The sequence below is a fragment of the Hyalella azteca genome, unplaced genomic scaffold (genome assembly GCF_000764305.2).
Source record: "Hyalella azteca isolate HAZT.00-mixed unplaced genomic scaffold, Hazt_2.0.2 contig11696, whole genome shotgun sequence".
Lineage (NCBI taxonomy): Eukaryota > Metazoa > Arthropoda > Malacostraca > Amphipoda > Hyalellidae > Hyalella > Hyalella azteca.
In genome coordinates, this window is record NW_025941684.1 from 43,994 (window position 1) to 61,374 (window position 17,381).

General features: G+C 41.6%; 1 protein-coding gene across 1 annotated transcript; it reads left to right on the plus strand.

Moving 5' to 3' along the window:
- Positions 1-209: 209 nt before the first annotated feature.
- On the plus strand, positions 210-17,299 carry LOC108665579 (thioredoxin reductase 1, cytoplasmic). Its single transcript, XM_018152351.2, has 12 exons — positions 210-601; positions 5,965-6,025; positions 6,255-6,430; positions 6,637-6,834; positions 7,116-7,295; positions 12,237-12,470; positions 12,936-13,052; positions 13,803-13,957; positions 14,372-14,514; positions 14,987-15,204; positions 15,562-15,696; positions 16,342-17,299. The coding sequence occupies exons 1-12, from the start codon at positions 296-298 to the stop codon at positions 16,402-16,404; spliced, it is 1,986 nt and encodes a 661-aa protein (XP_018007840.1). The 5' UTR covers positions 210-295; the 3' UTR covers positions 16,405-17,299.
- Positions 17,300-17,381: the final 82 nt, after the last annotated feature.

Genomic DNA, 17,381 nt, shown 5'->3' on the forward strand with positions numbered 1-17,381 from the left:
AGATTTCCTAACTGGTAAGGAAGATGTCAAATTCTAATGGAATGAAGGAAGTTATTTACTAGTCCGGAAGCCATGGTTACGAGCAAAGCAGGCCAACAGCGGAGGGAGGGTGCGAGCTGCATCAACAAAAACATGATTTCCAAGAAGAGTTACTAAATACTACGAAATCGACTTGCGGATATAAAACAATTTTTTTTGCAACCTTGAAATATTTTTAAGGTTCTAGGAAATTGGTCAATTTTTTTGCTGCTAGTTTTCTGAGATAGAAAGCCGGAAAGTGATTCGACAGGAAGTTATGGCAGCTCGGACGCTGCGGTCGGTATTTACGCTGCGTTCAGTTGCCGCCGCTTCGAGCGCGGGTAGCCTCCTATGTAAAGTCTCAAATAATGTACAGCCTTTGAAGCAAAATTCATTTATTTACAACAAATTCGTGACAGGTATATGGTCATCTCGCAAATCTTTTCATCATAGTAGTTCACGGCCTACCAGTGAAAGTGCCATGGCTCCGGTAGGGCTCCCTCCCGCCGATTTAGTTGAGCAATACATTAAGCAGAGCAAAGTCATCATCTTCAGTAAATCTTTCTGCCCCTTCTGTAATCAGGTGAGTCCCGACACGACTGATGTCAGGTATAGTAGTACCTAATTTTTAGAAACTTTTTTTTACTATGGTAGTGGTAGGCCTAGTGCTTTTTTTATAGGTATTTGAAAACCTGAACAGTGAAGTTGAAGTGAACTGCTACTGGTAAAATCAGACAAGAGCCACATCATCTTGGCACATTTAAATGAGATTAAAGCACCTGTTGTTTTGCTCAATTTCAATGGTTCATAATCTGTCTTTAAGTTTAGGGAAAAAGAAGAAAAATGACATTTTTTGTAAATATTTTTGAAAAATAGGACTAAAATAGCTATGAAATATTTTTACTGGACATTTTTTAGAAAAACCTGCCTATTTTATAACCCTTCTCTTTAACTTCACTTCTTGTTGTCTGCCTGCTAGTGCTAGCTGCTACAAATCTTATAATCAATATTTAACACACTTCTACCTCTCCAACTCCAATCGATCTGAAATTTTGCACACTTGTGTAAAGTTGGAGACAATGCACAAATCAGTTGACAGAATAAATTTGAAAAAATAATGTTGTCTGCTACTTGTCTTGTAATTGCTATTGAACACACTTCTGATTTCTATCTGTCCTATCCAATCTTAAATTTTGCATGCCTGTGATGCTTGCGTTAAGTTGGAGTGGAGACAATACAGGATTCAATTGACAGAATAAATAATTTTGAAAATTTTACTTCTTTTAATTTTATTAATAAAATTTAAAAATTAATTTTTTTAATAAATTATAATAAAATTAGAAATTCTTTCTACATTTGTAAGATTGCAGACACAATTTCTTTAGAAGTGAAGGGTTGTCTTTAAAAAGTAATTTTTAAACGCATATTATTTCTAATATGCTTCCTTTGCATGATTTCTTCTGTTAAAATTAATCAAAAATAACATATATTTTGTCCTAATCATTTGTTTTTGTAATTTTGTTAACCCTTAAGCGGGCAAGCATTGAAATATCCAGAAATTAAAATTTAAGAAATCATTTCAAGAAAGTAAGAAGTATTATATATAGTCAAATGGGGTAAGACAGGATCGCAGCCTTCATGGGGTAAGAAAGGACCAGCCCATGGCATGCATTCTAATTGCACTAAATTTAATCTGAAGGAGGAATATGTTAGAGCAATCATTGCATGTCATTTCAGCATTTGTTTCAACCCTCTTCTGCAAATAATGAATTTCTGGCTAATTTTTAAAGAAAACCTATGTGAAGAAGGGTCACAAAATAGTTAACCCTATTTGGGAAATAAGCTCTGTCTAATGACAAAAAATTTTTTGGCCAGTTTTGTGGATATAGGCAGGTAACCTCAAGTAATAGGCAACTTTTGAGACATATTAGGCATTTCTACCTGCTACCATCACTGCCTGACATCTATTCTGAAACGGGGTAAAAAAGGACTGGGCATGGGGTAAGACGGGACCACTAAATGATCCTGTTTTACCCCACAAGTGATCCTATCTTACCCCACAAATGGTCCTGTCTTACCCTACAAATGGTCCTACCTTACCCTACAGTTTATCAAAAATAGTTTTTAAATGAATATATCATTGTGCAGTACATGGAGTATTTTGGTCAAAATTTTTATCTTTTGCTCAAACTTCATTATAACTTGTTAGCTGTTTTAATTAGAGAAATTTAGTGCACTATTTTAAAGTGCATCAAAGGGATGGTGAAAATAGGGATGTCTCTTCTCATTAGTGAGCTGCAGATCTATGTGCAACATTGGATGGGGGAAAAGCCGTTGTGTGAAACATGAAAAATAATTATGATCACAACTCTGTGAGAGGGCATGAGCTATGTTTGAAGAAGTGCACCACAAATGCAGTTATGCAGTAGCAAGAAAACACATGATGTCTGAGACTCAAGTTATTATCCATTGGTTTTATTACCAATTTGATAAATTTTTCAGACAATGACATTATGACACTAATGGAATATACATGAAGCATTTAGCAGTGCTCTACAACGAACCAAAGCCAACCCACTATTACTATGCTCAACAAAGTTTTCTTGTGATAAAAACCCCAATGTGACTGATATTAGAGTTGACTTCCTGCAACACAAAACAGTAACAAGTGGTTGTTTAATCAAATAATGTGTTTCTAGATGAATAATATTGAATATCAGATTTGTACTTTTATTAAAAACCTTGTAACATAAGAATTACCAGTTGGTCCTTTCTTACCCCAGCCTGGTCCCATCTTACCCCANAATGCTTTCTTACTGAAGCCTTTCAAGGAAAATCCAGCGCATGACCTATGACTTCCAGCATAACCATCGCTATTCATTAGCGCGTAGAAGACGCAGCTCAGGTTATCCATATTGAAATTGGAAACCTCACCATCAATGCCAGTGACCTTGTTCGGGGTGTAAACTGTTGTTATAGCAGCACACTGGAGACAAACCCTAGTAATTTTGGGCACAGTGTACTCTCTGTCAACAGATACGCTGCAAGGGCCACCGCATTTGGCGCAAGAAGAAGCAGTAGATGAGAAGGCATGCACAAGGAGAGAAACAGGAACAATAACATTTTCAGTAGAAAAATCTCGCTCGCCGTCGTCAGAAACCTGAAAAGGAAGAAGAGAGTTAGTTCCAGTACCGCGGGAAGTAGAAGCCTCGCCACTACACTGCACCTGCAAGCCCTGTACAAGAAGATGACGACCGCCGCGGCGGCCATCATTTGCCACTCCTTCAACCACTCCTTCTTCAACTTCTCCTTCTTTTCTCACTATTCCACTTGCCTTCGCCACATAGGGCAAGTTCAATGAACGACTTTTCTTCACTTTAGGCATCTTAGGAAAGATCCACAGGCAGCTATAGCGGTCACGACGTCGGGTTTTAGAGGCGCACTGATAAACACACTACTTCTCTCACGACCGCTGTCGATGCACTGAGCTTGCGGTACCGGCTTGCTTCTGTTGGCTGGTGTACGAGAACCAGACGACGTAGAGAGACAAGTTTAGTCTCGTTAGAAGCGTAATTTTCTAAGCTTTAAAATGAGTGTAAAAACCCAAAAAGTGAAAATTTTCGATTTTTCGGGAGACGCTCCCCTTAAATATCTGATATTCCAGTCTTCCAGATGAGCAAACTTTTAAGTTTTATTTCAGTTTTTATATATATTCTTGAGATATCTTCTAGTCTTCTGCTCTTCTTAGTATACCAATTTGGAATATTAGGTAGGAATTTTTATAAATTGCTGATTGCTCTTGTAGTCATTTGTGATGTGCAATTTATAAAAAATGGCAGGGAAAAATGTACTGTATTTCTCAAGTTCTACCTAAGAAATTGCCCAAGAGCATTAGGTTGAAATAGAGCACCGCCTGCACAGGCATTTCCATCTCACTTACAGGTAGCGTATGCCCAATTTACACCTTTTTGTTAACCCCTTTTATGACTGATGTGACTTCTTGGTCCCAAACCAGAAACCACTAGGTATGACCAAATAAATGGTATTGACAACAGTAAATGGTAAATGTTTCCATGACAAAAAGGTTAAATACCATGTAGTTATTCAAGAAGGGTAATATATTATCAAGTGCAAATATTACAATGGATATAAAAGTCTGAAACTATATATTTTCACTTGCTCTATTTAACTTATATTTTGAAACTGATTAAGTTATCAGTTATCCAAGACTTCCATCCTTGCATATGTGGCACAGTGGCAGAGTGCAGACTGAAAAACATTAACTCTCATCTCTCAATAACACACTAGTTGCCACCCAACTGATATGGCATTCATGCATACTTGCCTTGTTATTCTTTCCTAAAATTGAAGAAAACTTGTGGGAACTGCCATTTGCAAGGCTTGATTACATGATAAATATGAAGCTAATTTGCTGGAAATTTGTGATACTGTTTAGTTTATTAAATAAATCTATCTTAAAATCTATTAACAGATAAAAGTGCTATGATGACTTTTGTGTCATTGAGCTTTAGTCCAGGCTAAAGCTTAATATTTTAGCATCAGTTTCAATTCAAATGTTTCATGCAGATGTGTACAGCAATCCCTTGATTAACGCGGTTAATAAATCCCCGAGTTTTACCGTGTTAAGCAAAACCGCGCTAATCAAACTTAAGAATATATGGGAATAATTATAATGAATCCTCAAAAATAGCAAAGTTACATAATAATATTTTTTTTCCACTAAAATTCATCAGATTTTTTCATCATATATTAAAATTCATCATATTTTGACATTCATTCACCATTATCAAAACGCTTAGTTATTTCAAGCTTAGTCTCCAAAGTGATATTTTTACGTTTAAGTGTTCCCTTTTTGTCCATAATTATGACTGTAATTTATCAAGGAAAATTATGTAGTTTGATAAAAGTGAGCAGTAGATATGGCAGCGATCTTGACCAGTTGAAGGCTAACGAGTAACTAGAGCACCGGCATGGTGCACTTACCGGCGAACGTTACCGAACTCGACCATTCGAGTTATGAACGAGACAAGGCGCAGTTAAACCAACTCTGTAGTCAGCACGAGTGCCTACGGAACGGGACCTTATTTAAAGAATTATTTGCTGAAATTCATAAAGTAGCAACATTTGGTAAATTTTTCCAAAAGTTGTAACAAAAGTAACAACATAAGATCTAATAAGCAAAAAGTAACACTTTTGTTACGAACGTAACACCTCTGGCTAGAGGCGGGAAAATGATGCGTTGTGAAAAAAAAGTCGCGCTAATCAAAACTGGCACCGCGTAGATTAAGGGTAGGTAACAATTTTTTTTCCGCGGTATTCAAAACCGTGCTAATCAAGGGATTGCTGTATAGTAACTTGCCTGTTTCAATACCTACTAGAAGCCTAAAACTTTACTATCTACCTAATATGTATGTATATTTCAATGATAAAAAGATCCATTTAAGATATATTACAAATAAATCATTGCAATATCTTATCTCTATTTGTTGGCGGGAAATTGCCATCTTGACCCTGAACACATTTGTTCATTTTCCAAACTGTAAAATTATTTGCCAATCTGTGGAAGTACAGTGTGGGAATTACAAATTTCTGCCTAAAATTAGAAGGTAGCATATTTCTTTTACTAGACACAAGTAGTCATATTTTTATTTTACACACTAGTCATATTTCTTTTACTAGTCACACTTGTACCACTGCATTCATAACTGTTCATGCAGTTATGTATGACCAGGGCCTTATGATGCTATTGTAAGCAAAGAAAGATCTGAACAATGGTGAATACCATTGTTGCAATGTAGTTAAGAGCCAAAAGATTCTAGATTTAACCAAAATATTCAAATCTCCTTCTAGTCTAAGAACAACTTTGTGATCAGTGTTCTCCAATGCTGAGAACACATGCTCACTAACACTTGGTGTTCTCTGCAGGTCAAGGCACTGTTCAACAAACTTGGCGTGAAGTTCACAGCACTGGAGCTTGATGAGCTTGGTGAGTTGTGAGTGTGACAGGCACATGATGCAAGCTGTGGACATTCCAGGATCTAATATCTTATTGCTACCATAAGGTGTGAGTATATAACTTGAATATATCTTCCTTCCTGTGTACTTGTCATGTATGAGAAATGTGCTTACCTGGCACTCCCTGCATCCCTGACACCTTCTTACCAACGTCCCAATACCCTCCTCTCCTCATCCCCAATGCACCCATACCCACACAGAAAACGGAGATGCCATACAAGAGGCTCTGTTTGCCAGGACGGGCCTAAAGACAGTCCCCAACACTTTCATTAACGGCACACATGTAGGCGGCTGCGATGACACCCTCAACAGACATGAGGCGGGCCAGCTCCTGCCACTGCTGCATGTCAAGACTCATGATTATGAGTATGACCTTGTGAGTACAGCACTTTGTTGCAGGATTGTAAGCATCTATATGTAATGTGTTCGCACCAATTAGAATCATGCTAGTTTTCATGCGAGATTTGTTTTGAGCCTTAAAAAATCTATGAGGAACAAGACACTTAATTTATTAAATAGGTGATGGTATAGCAGCAAATATTGCAATTGTATTCATGTTCTGACACCACCATTTGTGGCCAGGTTGTGATAGGGGGTGGTTCAGGTGGCCTGGCAGCGTCCAAAGAGGCTGCGGCGTTGGGGGCCAAGGTTGCCGTTCTGGACTTTGTGCAGCCCACCCCCCTGGGGACACAGTGGGGACTGGGGGGCACGTGCGTCAATGTCGGCTGCATCCCCAAGAAGCTCATGCATCAGGCGGCGCTTCTGGCACATGGTCTGCAGGTATGGTTGTGTTGGTGTGACTCATTATCTGTGAGTATGATGCCAGAAGAACTGGCCTTAACGGTCTGCAATTACGGTATTCAGGCCTGCAGAGTCACATTGTCTTATTTCAGCAGGTCTTACTCACACACAGTCTTATGACCTTATGATGAGTTTAGGACTCCTTAGTCCATGATCACGCTGATGGGCAGTACTGATTCCCACAGTTTACAGTTAAAGCCTGTAGAGAAACCATCCCCGCCCTCCCCACACATCCTAACACGTGTTGTCTGTGCCGTCAGGACTCGCGGGCGTATGGTTGGCAGACGCCAGAGAGCATCGAGCACAGCTGGGGGACGCTGGTGGAGGGCGTGCAGAACCACATTGGCTCCCTCAACTGGGGCTACCGTGTGCAGCTCAGGGACAAGAACGTCGAGTATGTCAACGCTTACACCACCTTCGTCGACCCCCACACTCTGCGTGTGCGTAGCAGGAGGTCATTTGTTGTTGTTGTGGCAGTCATTTTAGCTCCTGATTTGATGCATGAGTTATTTTCTTTAAAATTATGTTTATATGTTTTTCTTGTTCAATTGTTGAGTAGTTGCAGAATATTTATTTCACCACATAGGAGCAGATATTGCCGTTTATTACACCGTTACCTATTGAATTCCCCCAACAATAGACCAACTTGATGTCAGTAGGACAATCTTGTTTTCTCGCCGTTTTGTCAGATTTCTCTGTCACTTGTGCTGTGGCACCTTAAATGATTGCACACAAAAGCAATGCATCATAAATTTTGAAAATTAATAGTACCTATGCTTCAAACATTAAACAAAAAATTCAAGGCTGGCGCAAAGAAGGAATGGCCGCTTGAATGATTTAGACCAGTGGTTCCCAAAACTTTTTCAGGCTGGCGCCCCCTTTGGCTCCCTAGTAAATTTCTAGCGCCCCCCACAGACATGCGCATCTTTCTTGATATTTAGTACGCTGCAATTTTAAAAGAGAAAGGTTAAACACAAATGTGTATCTCACAAATAGAACCCCATTTAGTGAGCCAATACGTTTTTCAGCTGTTTGAACTGTTTCAGCACCATGCAGAAATCTTGGACGTCTTGGGCGAATTTACGGCCGGACTCGTGGCCGGTCTCACGACCAATCTCCAAATTCAATTATCAAGTAATATCTCCCAAGCTAATGAACGCAGCTCTATGAAGCTTGGAACATGTATTCATTGGAACCTAACGGTGATGTTTAGCTCGTACATTTTTTAATTTCACCTTCATTTGTGAGTTACGCGTATATTGCGAAACAGGCCGAAATTCGCAGTGATCAAAGAATTTCTTCAAACTATTGAAAAGATTTGAACGAAATTTTGAATATACATTCCTAACTACCAAACGGTGATTTTTTAGCTTATAAAATTTTTTCGATTTTACCTTCGTTTGCGAGTTTTTTTTTCCATTTCACCGTCATTCTTGATTTCACACTTCCTTATATTCGGCCTGTATCACCAAGTATTTTGTCACTTAAATTCGCGGTGATCAAGAAATTTCTTTTAAACTACAGAACAGATTTCAACGAAACTTTGTATATAATTACCTAACCTCTCAACGGTGATATATGTAGCCGTATACGTAGGTATTTAAATACTAAGTTTCGTTCAAATCTGTTCAGCAGTTTGGAAAAATTTCTTGATTACTGCGAATTTAAACACGTTTTGCTGTTTAAATCACGAATGCAGGTGAAATGAAAAAAAAAGCTTGTGAACGAAGGTACAATCGAAAAAATTTTCTCGAGCTAAACATTACCGTTCGTTAGTTAGGACTGCAAATTCAAAATTTCGTTTGAATCTGTTCAGTAGTTTGGAAGAAATTACTTGATCACTGTGAATTTCGGCCCGTATTGCCATATAACTACGGCAAAATTCAAACAATTTTCACGAGCTAAACATTATCGTTAGGTCCTAATGAATACGTGTACTAAGTTTCATTGAGTTACGTTCATTAGTTCTAGAGATATTCCTTGATCGTTGATTTTGGAAATTGGCCGTGAGACCGGCCGCGAGTCCAGCCATTAATTTTTCCGAGGCGTAAACACAGGAGAAGTTGAAAAAACAGATATGTGTGACAAAACTATCGCTGGGAGTCATGTGCTGCTCGTGTTGGGTACAAATCGTCAAACAAACTCTCAAACTTCTGACATCGACTTCGGACTGCCGCCCCCCTATCGCCCTCTTCTTCCTTACCGCCCCCCATAATCTGTCCACCGCCCCTAGGGGGCGATATCGCCCACTTTAAGAACCACTGATTTAGAGAGATAAATGTTGGTATTGGATGCATTACAGAGAATGCATTCCAATTTTCAAGAAGTTGAACTATTCTTGAGATGAGGTTGATAATCATGAGGTAGGTATAGCAAGTAATAACAATATATCAACAAAATTTCGAATATAATATTTATTTTCAACAGGGTTGGTGATTTTTTTGATTTAAAAAAAAATCAAAAAAATAAAAAATCAATGATTTTTTTGATTTTTTCATGATTTTTTTGATTTATTTGATTTTTTTTATTTTTTCAGCTTTTTTGTTTTTTTGAAGTGTTAATTTTTATGTTGCAATTAGCCTACTAACAATAACAGTATTTGGATCATAATGGATGGCTAAAAAGGGCACTTATTGCCTTCAATAATGGCCAACAGGCCAAGGTGGTGTTTACCACTTAGGGATTTTTGGGTAAACAATTATTGATAAGTCTATTCGTTAGCTTTGTAAAGTTTGTATGGAGCAAGGTAATGAGCTAAATATTGACCATTTAACTGGCTTCAATATACAAAAACACTTCAGGAATGCAGATCTTCTAAACATTGAAGAGTCACATAACAGATTGGGAGCTGATAGCACAGTGCACAACACTATCAATAGATCTACTAGTTTTGTGTCCTATAAATCTACCAGACTCTACCCTCTATACAAACCAACTAGTAGTGACTGACTGCACTGTTCCCATTTAATTCAGACCAATAAACCAATACTATAAATAAACTGAATGATAACCAAACAAACCTCAAATGACTTGAAACGAGACTCAAGTTATGAGAAAATCTAACACTGTTTGAAATAAACATGTGCGCAATTCATATATTTTATATCCATTCACTGCATTTAATTATTTTATATATATTCTAATAATTTAATTGTAATTGTTTTGTTTCTAGTTTTAATTTCACATATTTAAAGTTTGAAATTAAATATTTTAATTAGAATACTGGCATTAGGCTGGAAAATCTTTCTAATTGCCTAAAAGGTCAATACAATCTCAACCTCTCAATATACAGAGCGGGACAGAAACGATTGAGCAATTTTGAGGTAAAATAAAAGAGTAATGGAGGGACATAAAGAAGAAAGTTTATTTTCCTAGAGGTTAGCATAACATACCATTTAGAATACTTATGTTTTGAAAACAATATCTGGAAGATGGGGGCTGTTAGCTGCAACACACTGTTGGAGTCGTTCTCAGAGGAGGGAGTAACCGGAACAGTGAATTCCGATCGCTATGCTGCAATGTTGCAAAATACCTTGCAGCCCATGATGGAAAACACTGTTGAAAATAAAGCATTGTGAGACGTGTGGTTCCAGCAGGATGGGGCTACAGCTCACACAGCCCGAATGTCACTCAATGTTTTGAAACGCACATTCCCAGACTCTGAGGGGTGATTTACAGTGGCCTGCAAGGTCACATGATTTGAGCATTTGCGATTTCTTTCTTTGGGGACATCTAAAAGAAAGGGGTTCAGAAGTCACCCTCACACCCTACCATAGTTGAGGGAACAGATTATTGCTGAAGAGGCTATGGTCATACCGCGCCATATGTGTGAATGTGCTGTAGGAAACTTTCGAGAATGACTCCAACAGTGTGATGCAGCTAACAAACCCCATCTTCCTGATATTGTTTTCAAAACATAAGTATTTTAAATGGTATGTTATGCTAATCTTGAGGAAAATAAACATTCTTCTTTATGTACCTCCATTACTCTTTTATTTCGTCTCAAAACTGTTCAATCAGATCTGCCCCACCCTGTATAAGCTAGCTAACACATTTAAATTGTATATTGTGATCAATATATAACAAATAGTCAAATAGTTAAAGACTTCTTATAACCTTATAAGAATTAGCTAAGCTGCTAGCTATGTACAATGTATTGCACACTTGATGCCTCTGTACCAAAAACATTCAATTTATTGGAACCTAATACACACTAAAGGCAACAAGTTTATATACCAATTTGTCATTCATAGTACATTTATACTAAACCATGAATAACAATAACTCAATATAAATTTAAGACTGACACTCAATATATTTAAATATATGAAAAAATAAAAAAAATCAAATAAATAAAAAAAATCATGATTTTTTTATAAAAAAATCAAGTGATTTAATCACATGATTTAATCATTTTGATTTAATCATTGCCAACCCTGATTTTCAAGTTAAGAGAAGTATTGAATGATTAAATTTTGTTGGACATGAGGGCATAAATATGTAAATAGGATACAACACATTAAATTCGAGCCAGAAAGTCCCTCCGTCAGCACGATGCTGTAGCTCACTTCTTGCTGATGGTAGTGGGACACAACTGGATCCGGAATCGTGCTCAAAAACGCATTCAGTCTTATTTTGAAAGTTTTAGTGGTGAACTCCCCTCTTCTCAGCTTCTTTGACAAGACATTGAACAGCCGGTCCTGCTAAGGACAGTGATCTCTTCCGAACTCGGGGCGCAGCGCGGTTGTTAAATGAGGATATCTTGCCAAGAATCCTCCTCCTTTCACTGTAATATGTCACTGTTCTGATGTTATAACTGTTAAAGTTAGCATTTTGTCTCGTTATCATCTTCCAAGTGTACAGTATGATATACCTCTAACGTCTCTCCATCTTCTACATATACCTCTAACTTTCAAGTGTACAGTATGATATACCTCTAAGGTCTCTCCATCTTCTACATATACCTCTTACATCAAAGTGTACAGTATGATATACCTCTAACTTCCAAGTGTACAGTATGATATACCTCTAAGGTCTCTCCATCTTCTACATATACCTCTAACATTCAAGTGTACAGTATGGTATATCTACCTCTAACTTCTCTTTGACGAGTATAGTTCAAGATCCTCACCCTCCAGCCTCTCGCTGGCCAGTTAATGTGTAACCCTCATCATTTTTCTTGTATCGTCTGCAATTGACAATGTTAGTGTGTGGGTCACTTCTGTGTCGTTAGAATGAATTAGTAAAAGAATGGGCATGGTAACAGTAGCATGAGCAATACCCGACCTTGTCCTCAGGTGCTACATTTAAAATCTAGAGCGTGACGCCAGTAACGTGCTGGGCCTCTTAATAGGGTTTAATTTCCTACCCTTGTTGTTCAGACGGTGGACAGACGCGGCAAAGAGAGAACCATCACATCGGACAAGATCCTGGTGGCTGTAGGGGGGCGGCCCAGGTACCCGGACCTGCCAGGGGCGCGGGAGCTTTGCATAACCTCGGACGACCTTTTCTCGCTGAGCCATCCCCCGGGCAAGACACTCCTGGTGGGGGCTTCGTACATCGCTCTCGAGTGCGCCGGCTTCCTCGCGGCTCTAGGCTTTGACGTAACCGTCATGGTAATTTTATTTTTACTGACCTCCATGTCTCCTTTAATTGTTTACCTCTGCTCATGTGTGTACCTCGAATTCAAATTTATTTAACTTGGCAACTTATGTAGGATTTATGTAAAATTTATATAACTGATTAGAGATGAAATCCTAGGATTTCATCTCTAGTCAGGGTTGCTCACCTCAACTTGAATCTAATTTTTGATCTAAACATTCCTTGTAACCGTGCCCCAAACAATTGTAGGGATTAAGAGTCGATTACTGCTTACGGCAATGACATGTAAGGTATCTTGGCCTCTTTAATTGCTCAGATAAATTCTGGCGTCAATGCCCACTTTCTTGGACCTCCGTGACTTGTGTCCTCAACGGGAAGTTAATCTTCGGGAGGGATGGTGATGCACATTATGCAGATGAGAGATGGTGATGCTGAAAGTATAGACATAGCGCGCATTTAAAGTCTCCACTTGTGTGCAGGTGCGCTCTATTTTCCTGCGAGGGTTCGACCAACAGATGGCGGAGAAGGTGGCTGACTACATGGAGCGCCAAGGCGTCAAGTTCATCCGCGGTGCTGTGCCAACCCTCTTCGAGCAGGTGGGTGCTCTTGAGGAGCGGTGCTGTGCCAACCCTCTTCGAGCAGGCGGGTGCTCTTGGGGAGCGGTACTGTGCCCACTCTCTTCGAGCAGGTGGGTGCTCTGGAGGAGTGGTGCTGTGCCCACTCTCTTCGAGCAGGTTGGTGCTCTTGAGGAGCGGTGCTGTGCCAACCCTCTTCGAGCAGGTGGGTGCTCTTGGGGAGCGGTACTGTGCCCACTCTCTTCGAGCAGGTGGGTGCTCTTGAGGAGCGGTGCTGTGCCAACCCTCTTCGAGCAGGTGGGTACTCTGGAGGAGCGGTGCTGATACTGTGCCAACCCTCTTCGAGCAGGTGGGTGCTCTTGAGGAGCGGTACTGTGCCAACCCTCTTCGAGGAGGTGGGTGCTCCTGAGGAGCGGTATTGTGCCCACCCTCTTTGAGCAGGTGGGTGCTTTTGAGGAGCGGTACTGGTCCTACCTTTCAACAAGCAGGTGGCCCTGTGAGAGGGCATCAAGGCGTTTCGACCGCCTATAATGCCCACTCCAGTTATTGAGGAAGGTTTCTGCTGCATGCATGGCGCCATACACTTGATGAGTCATTGCAGCGTGTGTTGCTGTGCACTTTCTACTTCAGTTTGTCTCGCACTCTACTACAGCTTATCATATGTTTCGTTTTGTTTACAGGTTTAGTGTGTACAGCACTATACGGTATTATTCCCCGTACACGCTATACTTTGCCCCGTATACATCACTGAAGATCATGTCTATACTGCAGGTGGAGGAAGGCACCCCTGGGCTGGTGCGGGTGACTGCGACCAGCGATGAGCAGGGGACGTTCAGTGATGAGTACAACACTGTCGTGCTGGCCATAGGACGCGACCCCTGCACCAAGGACATGGGCCTCAACAACGCGGGCGTCACCCTCGCCAAGTGCGTGACCGCTGGGTCTTGTTACGAGTTTCTGGACGTGGACGTTTAGGGCTAATTGCTGCTGTAGTTTAGTTTGCTGGTGGTTGAGGTTAGGATTGCTAGAGGATGTAGTTTGTGCTGGTTGGGTGGTCAATTTTGCGGTAACTGGGTGCTTCTTACGGGTCTCAGCTCACCCTTGCTCACGTGTGATAAACCTGTCTCATCGCGACTCAAGCGTCGTAAGTTGTCTCATCCTGAATTATGTGTCGTAAAGGTGTCTCATTGTGACGCAAGTATCGTAAGTTGTCTCATCCTGACTCGCGTGTCATAAACGTGTCTCATCGTGACGCAAGTGTCGTAAGTTGCCTCGTCTCTGTGCCAGTTCAAGAGCATCAGTTATATGTCAAGTGTCCTAAAGCGTCCTCCTCTCCGCAGGAGTGGCAAGATCATTGTCAACGACGAGGAGCAATCCAGCGCCCCCAACGTGTACGCCATTGGGGACGTCATCGAGGCGGGACTCGAGCTCACGCCCGTCGCCATTCAGGCCGGCAGGCTCCTCGCCAGGCGACTATACGGCGGTGGGTGTCTGCTACTGTAAGCAGCTCTGCTTCTCTCACTGCTCCTGACAGCGCCCCTGCTTCTCTCACTGCTCCTGACAGCGTGACACCCGGGCTGACACCGGGCTGACAGCACCCGGGCTTCCCTCCTGACAGCGTCCCTGCTTCTCTCACTGCTCCTGACAGCGCCCCTGCTTCTCTCACTGCTCCTGATAGCGCCCCTGCTTCTCTCACTGCTCCTGACAGCGCCCCTGATTCTCTCACTGCTCCTGACAGCGCCTCTGCTTCTCTCACTGCTCTTGACAGCGCCCCTGCTTCTCTCACTGCTCCTGACAGCGCCCCTGCTTCTCCCGCCTCTAATGCCTTTGCTTCTCTAATGTCATCACTAGAGCTTCTGCTGTTCTCATTGGTATTGTCATTTTTAATTCAGTTTGGGTAGTATATCATCATAATTTTTCGTACATTTGTGCTGTATAATCCCTTGTGACGGCAGGGGCCACAAAGAAGATGGACTACCAGAATGTGGCGACGACGGTGTTCACGCCCCTGGAGTACGGCTGCTGTGGGCTGAGCGAGGAAGACGCCATCACTAAGTATGGGGCGGAGGACGTAGAGATTTACCACAACGGCTTCTGGCCCCTCGAGTTCACCGTCGCGCACAGACCTGAGAGCGACTGCTATGCTAAGCTCATTTGCGTCAAGAGTCAAAATGTTAGTCCCTCTATTATTTCCTCTCCTTTATTCATGTGCATAGGAAGGTCTTTGTAATCCGCTTCTGAGGCACCTGAATAGTATCGTATGACGCGTTTCCTCAATTAGTGCTTCACTAAAACGTTAGCAATTGGTATCTGCATAAATAAATTATTCATGTTACTATCCAACCATTCTCTAATCATCTTGATCACACAAGTATTACTCATTAAACAATTTAGGATGCCTAGAATTTTTCGTCATTCGCACGAACAGATCTCATGAAGTAAACATATTTGACAGTTGCAGATTCTTTGCATCCCCAGTATTTTGTAGCGGCAAACTAGAATAATATTTGACATTATTCTGCACATACAGGAGCTGGTGGTGGGCTTCCATATCGTAGGGCCCAACGCGGGTGAGATCACCCAGGGCTTCGCCATCGCTCTGCAGCTCGGCGCCACCAAACAAAACTTCGACGACCTTGTCGGCATACATCCGACGTGTGCTGAGGTACGTGTGGGTCTGAGGTATGTGTGGGTCTGATGTACGTGTGGGTCCGAGGTATGTGTGGGTGCAGAGGCATGTGTGGGTGCTAAGGTACGTGTGGGTGCTGAGGCATGTATGGGTACTGAGGTATGTGTGGGCGCAGAGGTATGTGTGGGTGCAGAGGCATGTGTGGGTGCTAGGGTGCAGAGGCATGGTGTGGGTGCAGAGGCATGGTGTGGGTGCAGAGGCATGGTGTGGGTGCAGAGGCATGGTGTGGGTGCAGAGGCATGGTGTAGGTGCAGAGGCATGCGTGGGTGCAGAGGCTTGTCAGTGCGATTGTGTTCAAGAGGTCTATGCATGACCAGCCCACAGCCAGATATCTTAAACGCGTATGGAAGTTTGGACGGACGTCTCAGTTGTTGTGCAACGTTGATAAATAGATGAGCCTTGTTCACATAAGACCATTAATTCCTAATATTGTAGCAATTATTTAAAATATCTGCTTGTTAATGTCGAACGTAGTTTTAACTGGATAATAGGGAGCTTATTTGACCTGTCTCCCATGTTCACCCACGACAAGCGTTCACCACCATAACCATCACGAATGTTATTAATATCTTCACCGTGACCATCACGAATGTTATTAATATGTTCTCGCACCCATGGCAGGTGTTCACCACCATGACTGTCACGAAACGGTCAGGGAAGGACGCGTCTGCTTCGGGCTGCTGAGGTTAAGCTACTGCTGCGTGCGCTGCAAACCGTCCATCACGCACTCGCTGGGTAGTGACAGGGCGCGTTACTAACGGACACTAGCTAGCTCGGTGCTTTGTGTCCCTGACGCGTTACTAAACGTCGAGTTGAGGACGTGATGGGCGGTCGCGACCGACAGCAGTCAAAAGAGGACTGGCCTTTGGGACCCTGGCTTGTGGACGCCTGTCAGCTTCGTGACGTCCGCTCTATGAGACCTGGAGTTGCTTCGATCATTCCTGCACTAAAGCAGATACGAATTATTTATGGTAGTTGCGTATGAAGGTCTCTGAAGTGGCGGCAGTGGCGAAACTGATGGCATTCTTGGCCGCAATGATGGATGCTGCGTAAACTTCTTATGCGAAGCCGCATTTTCCTGACTCGGTCGTCGGCTTGTTCTTCTTGGAGAGAGGTTGTGTGATACTGGAGTAAGGAGACCCGTTCTAGGGTGGAGGGCGATCACAACACGGGGTTAGACGCAGCCATTCAATTCTTGTGGAGACTGCGACTAATAAAGAACCTGCAGAAGTTGATTTCAATTCCTTCAATTGGGTCCATTTTTTTGTTAGAATGATGGGCACTGAATTAAGTACAATTATGTACTGCCTTACATAGCGTCTATTATGAATGTTGGAGATAGATGAATATATTATAGATTTATAAAAAAATAATTATAGATTCTCCTGAAATCTTTTTCACTCACAAATGTTACATGAACGCACTGTTCAAAGATTCATCATATGGCCACCATACTTGTATAAATTGTTATAGACGTCGTTTTGGTTCGTGATTCTTGTCACTTGATTGTTCGGATGTGACGTGACACGTTCGACGCGTCCTGTCCTCTTACAATCACAATAAAATGAACTATTAAATACAATGTTTATAAATTATCATGCGCTGTTTCGTACAGTGGTACCAGAAACACTGGCGGCCAAGGTTTGGATAAGGAAAGCACT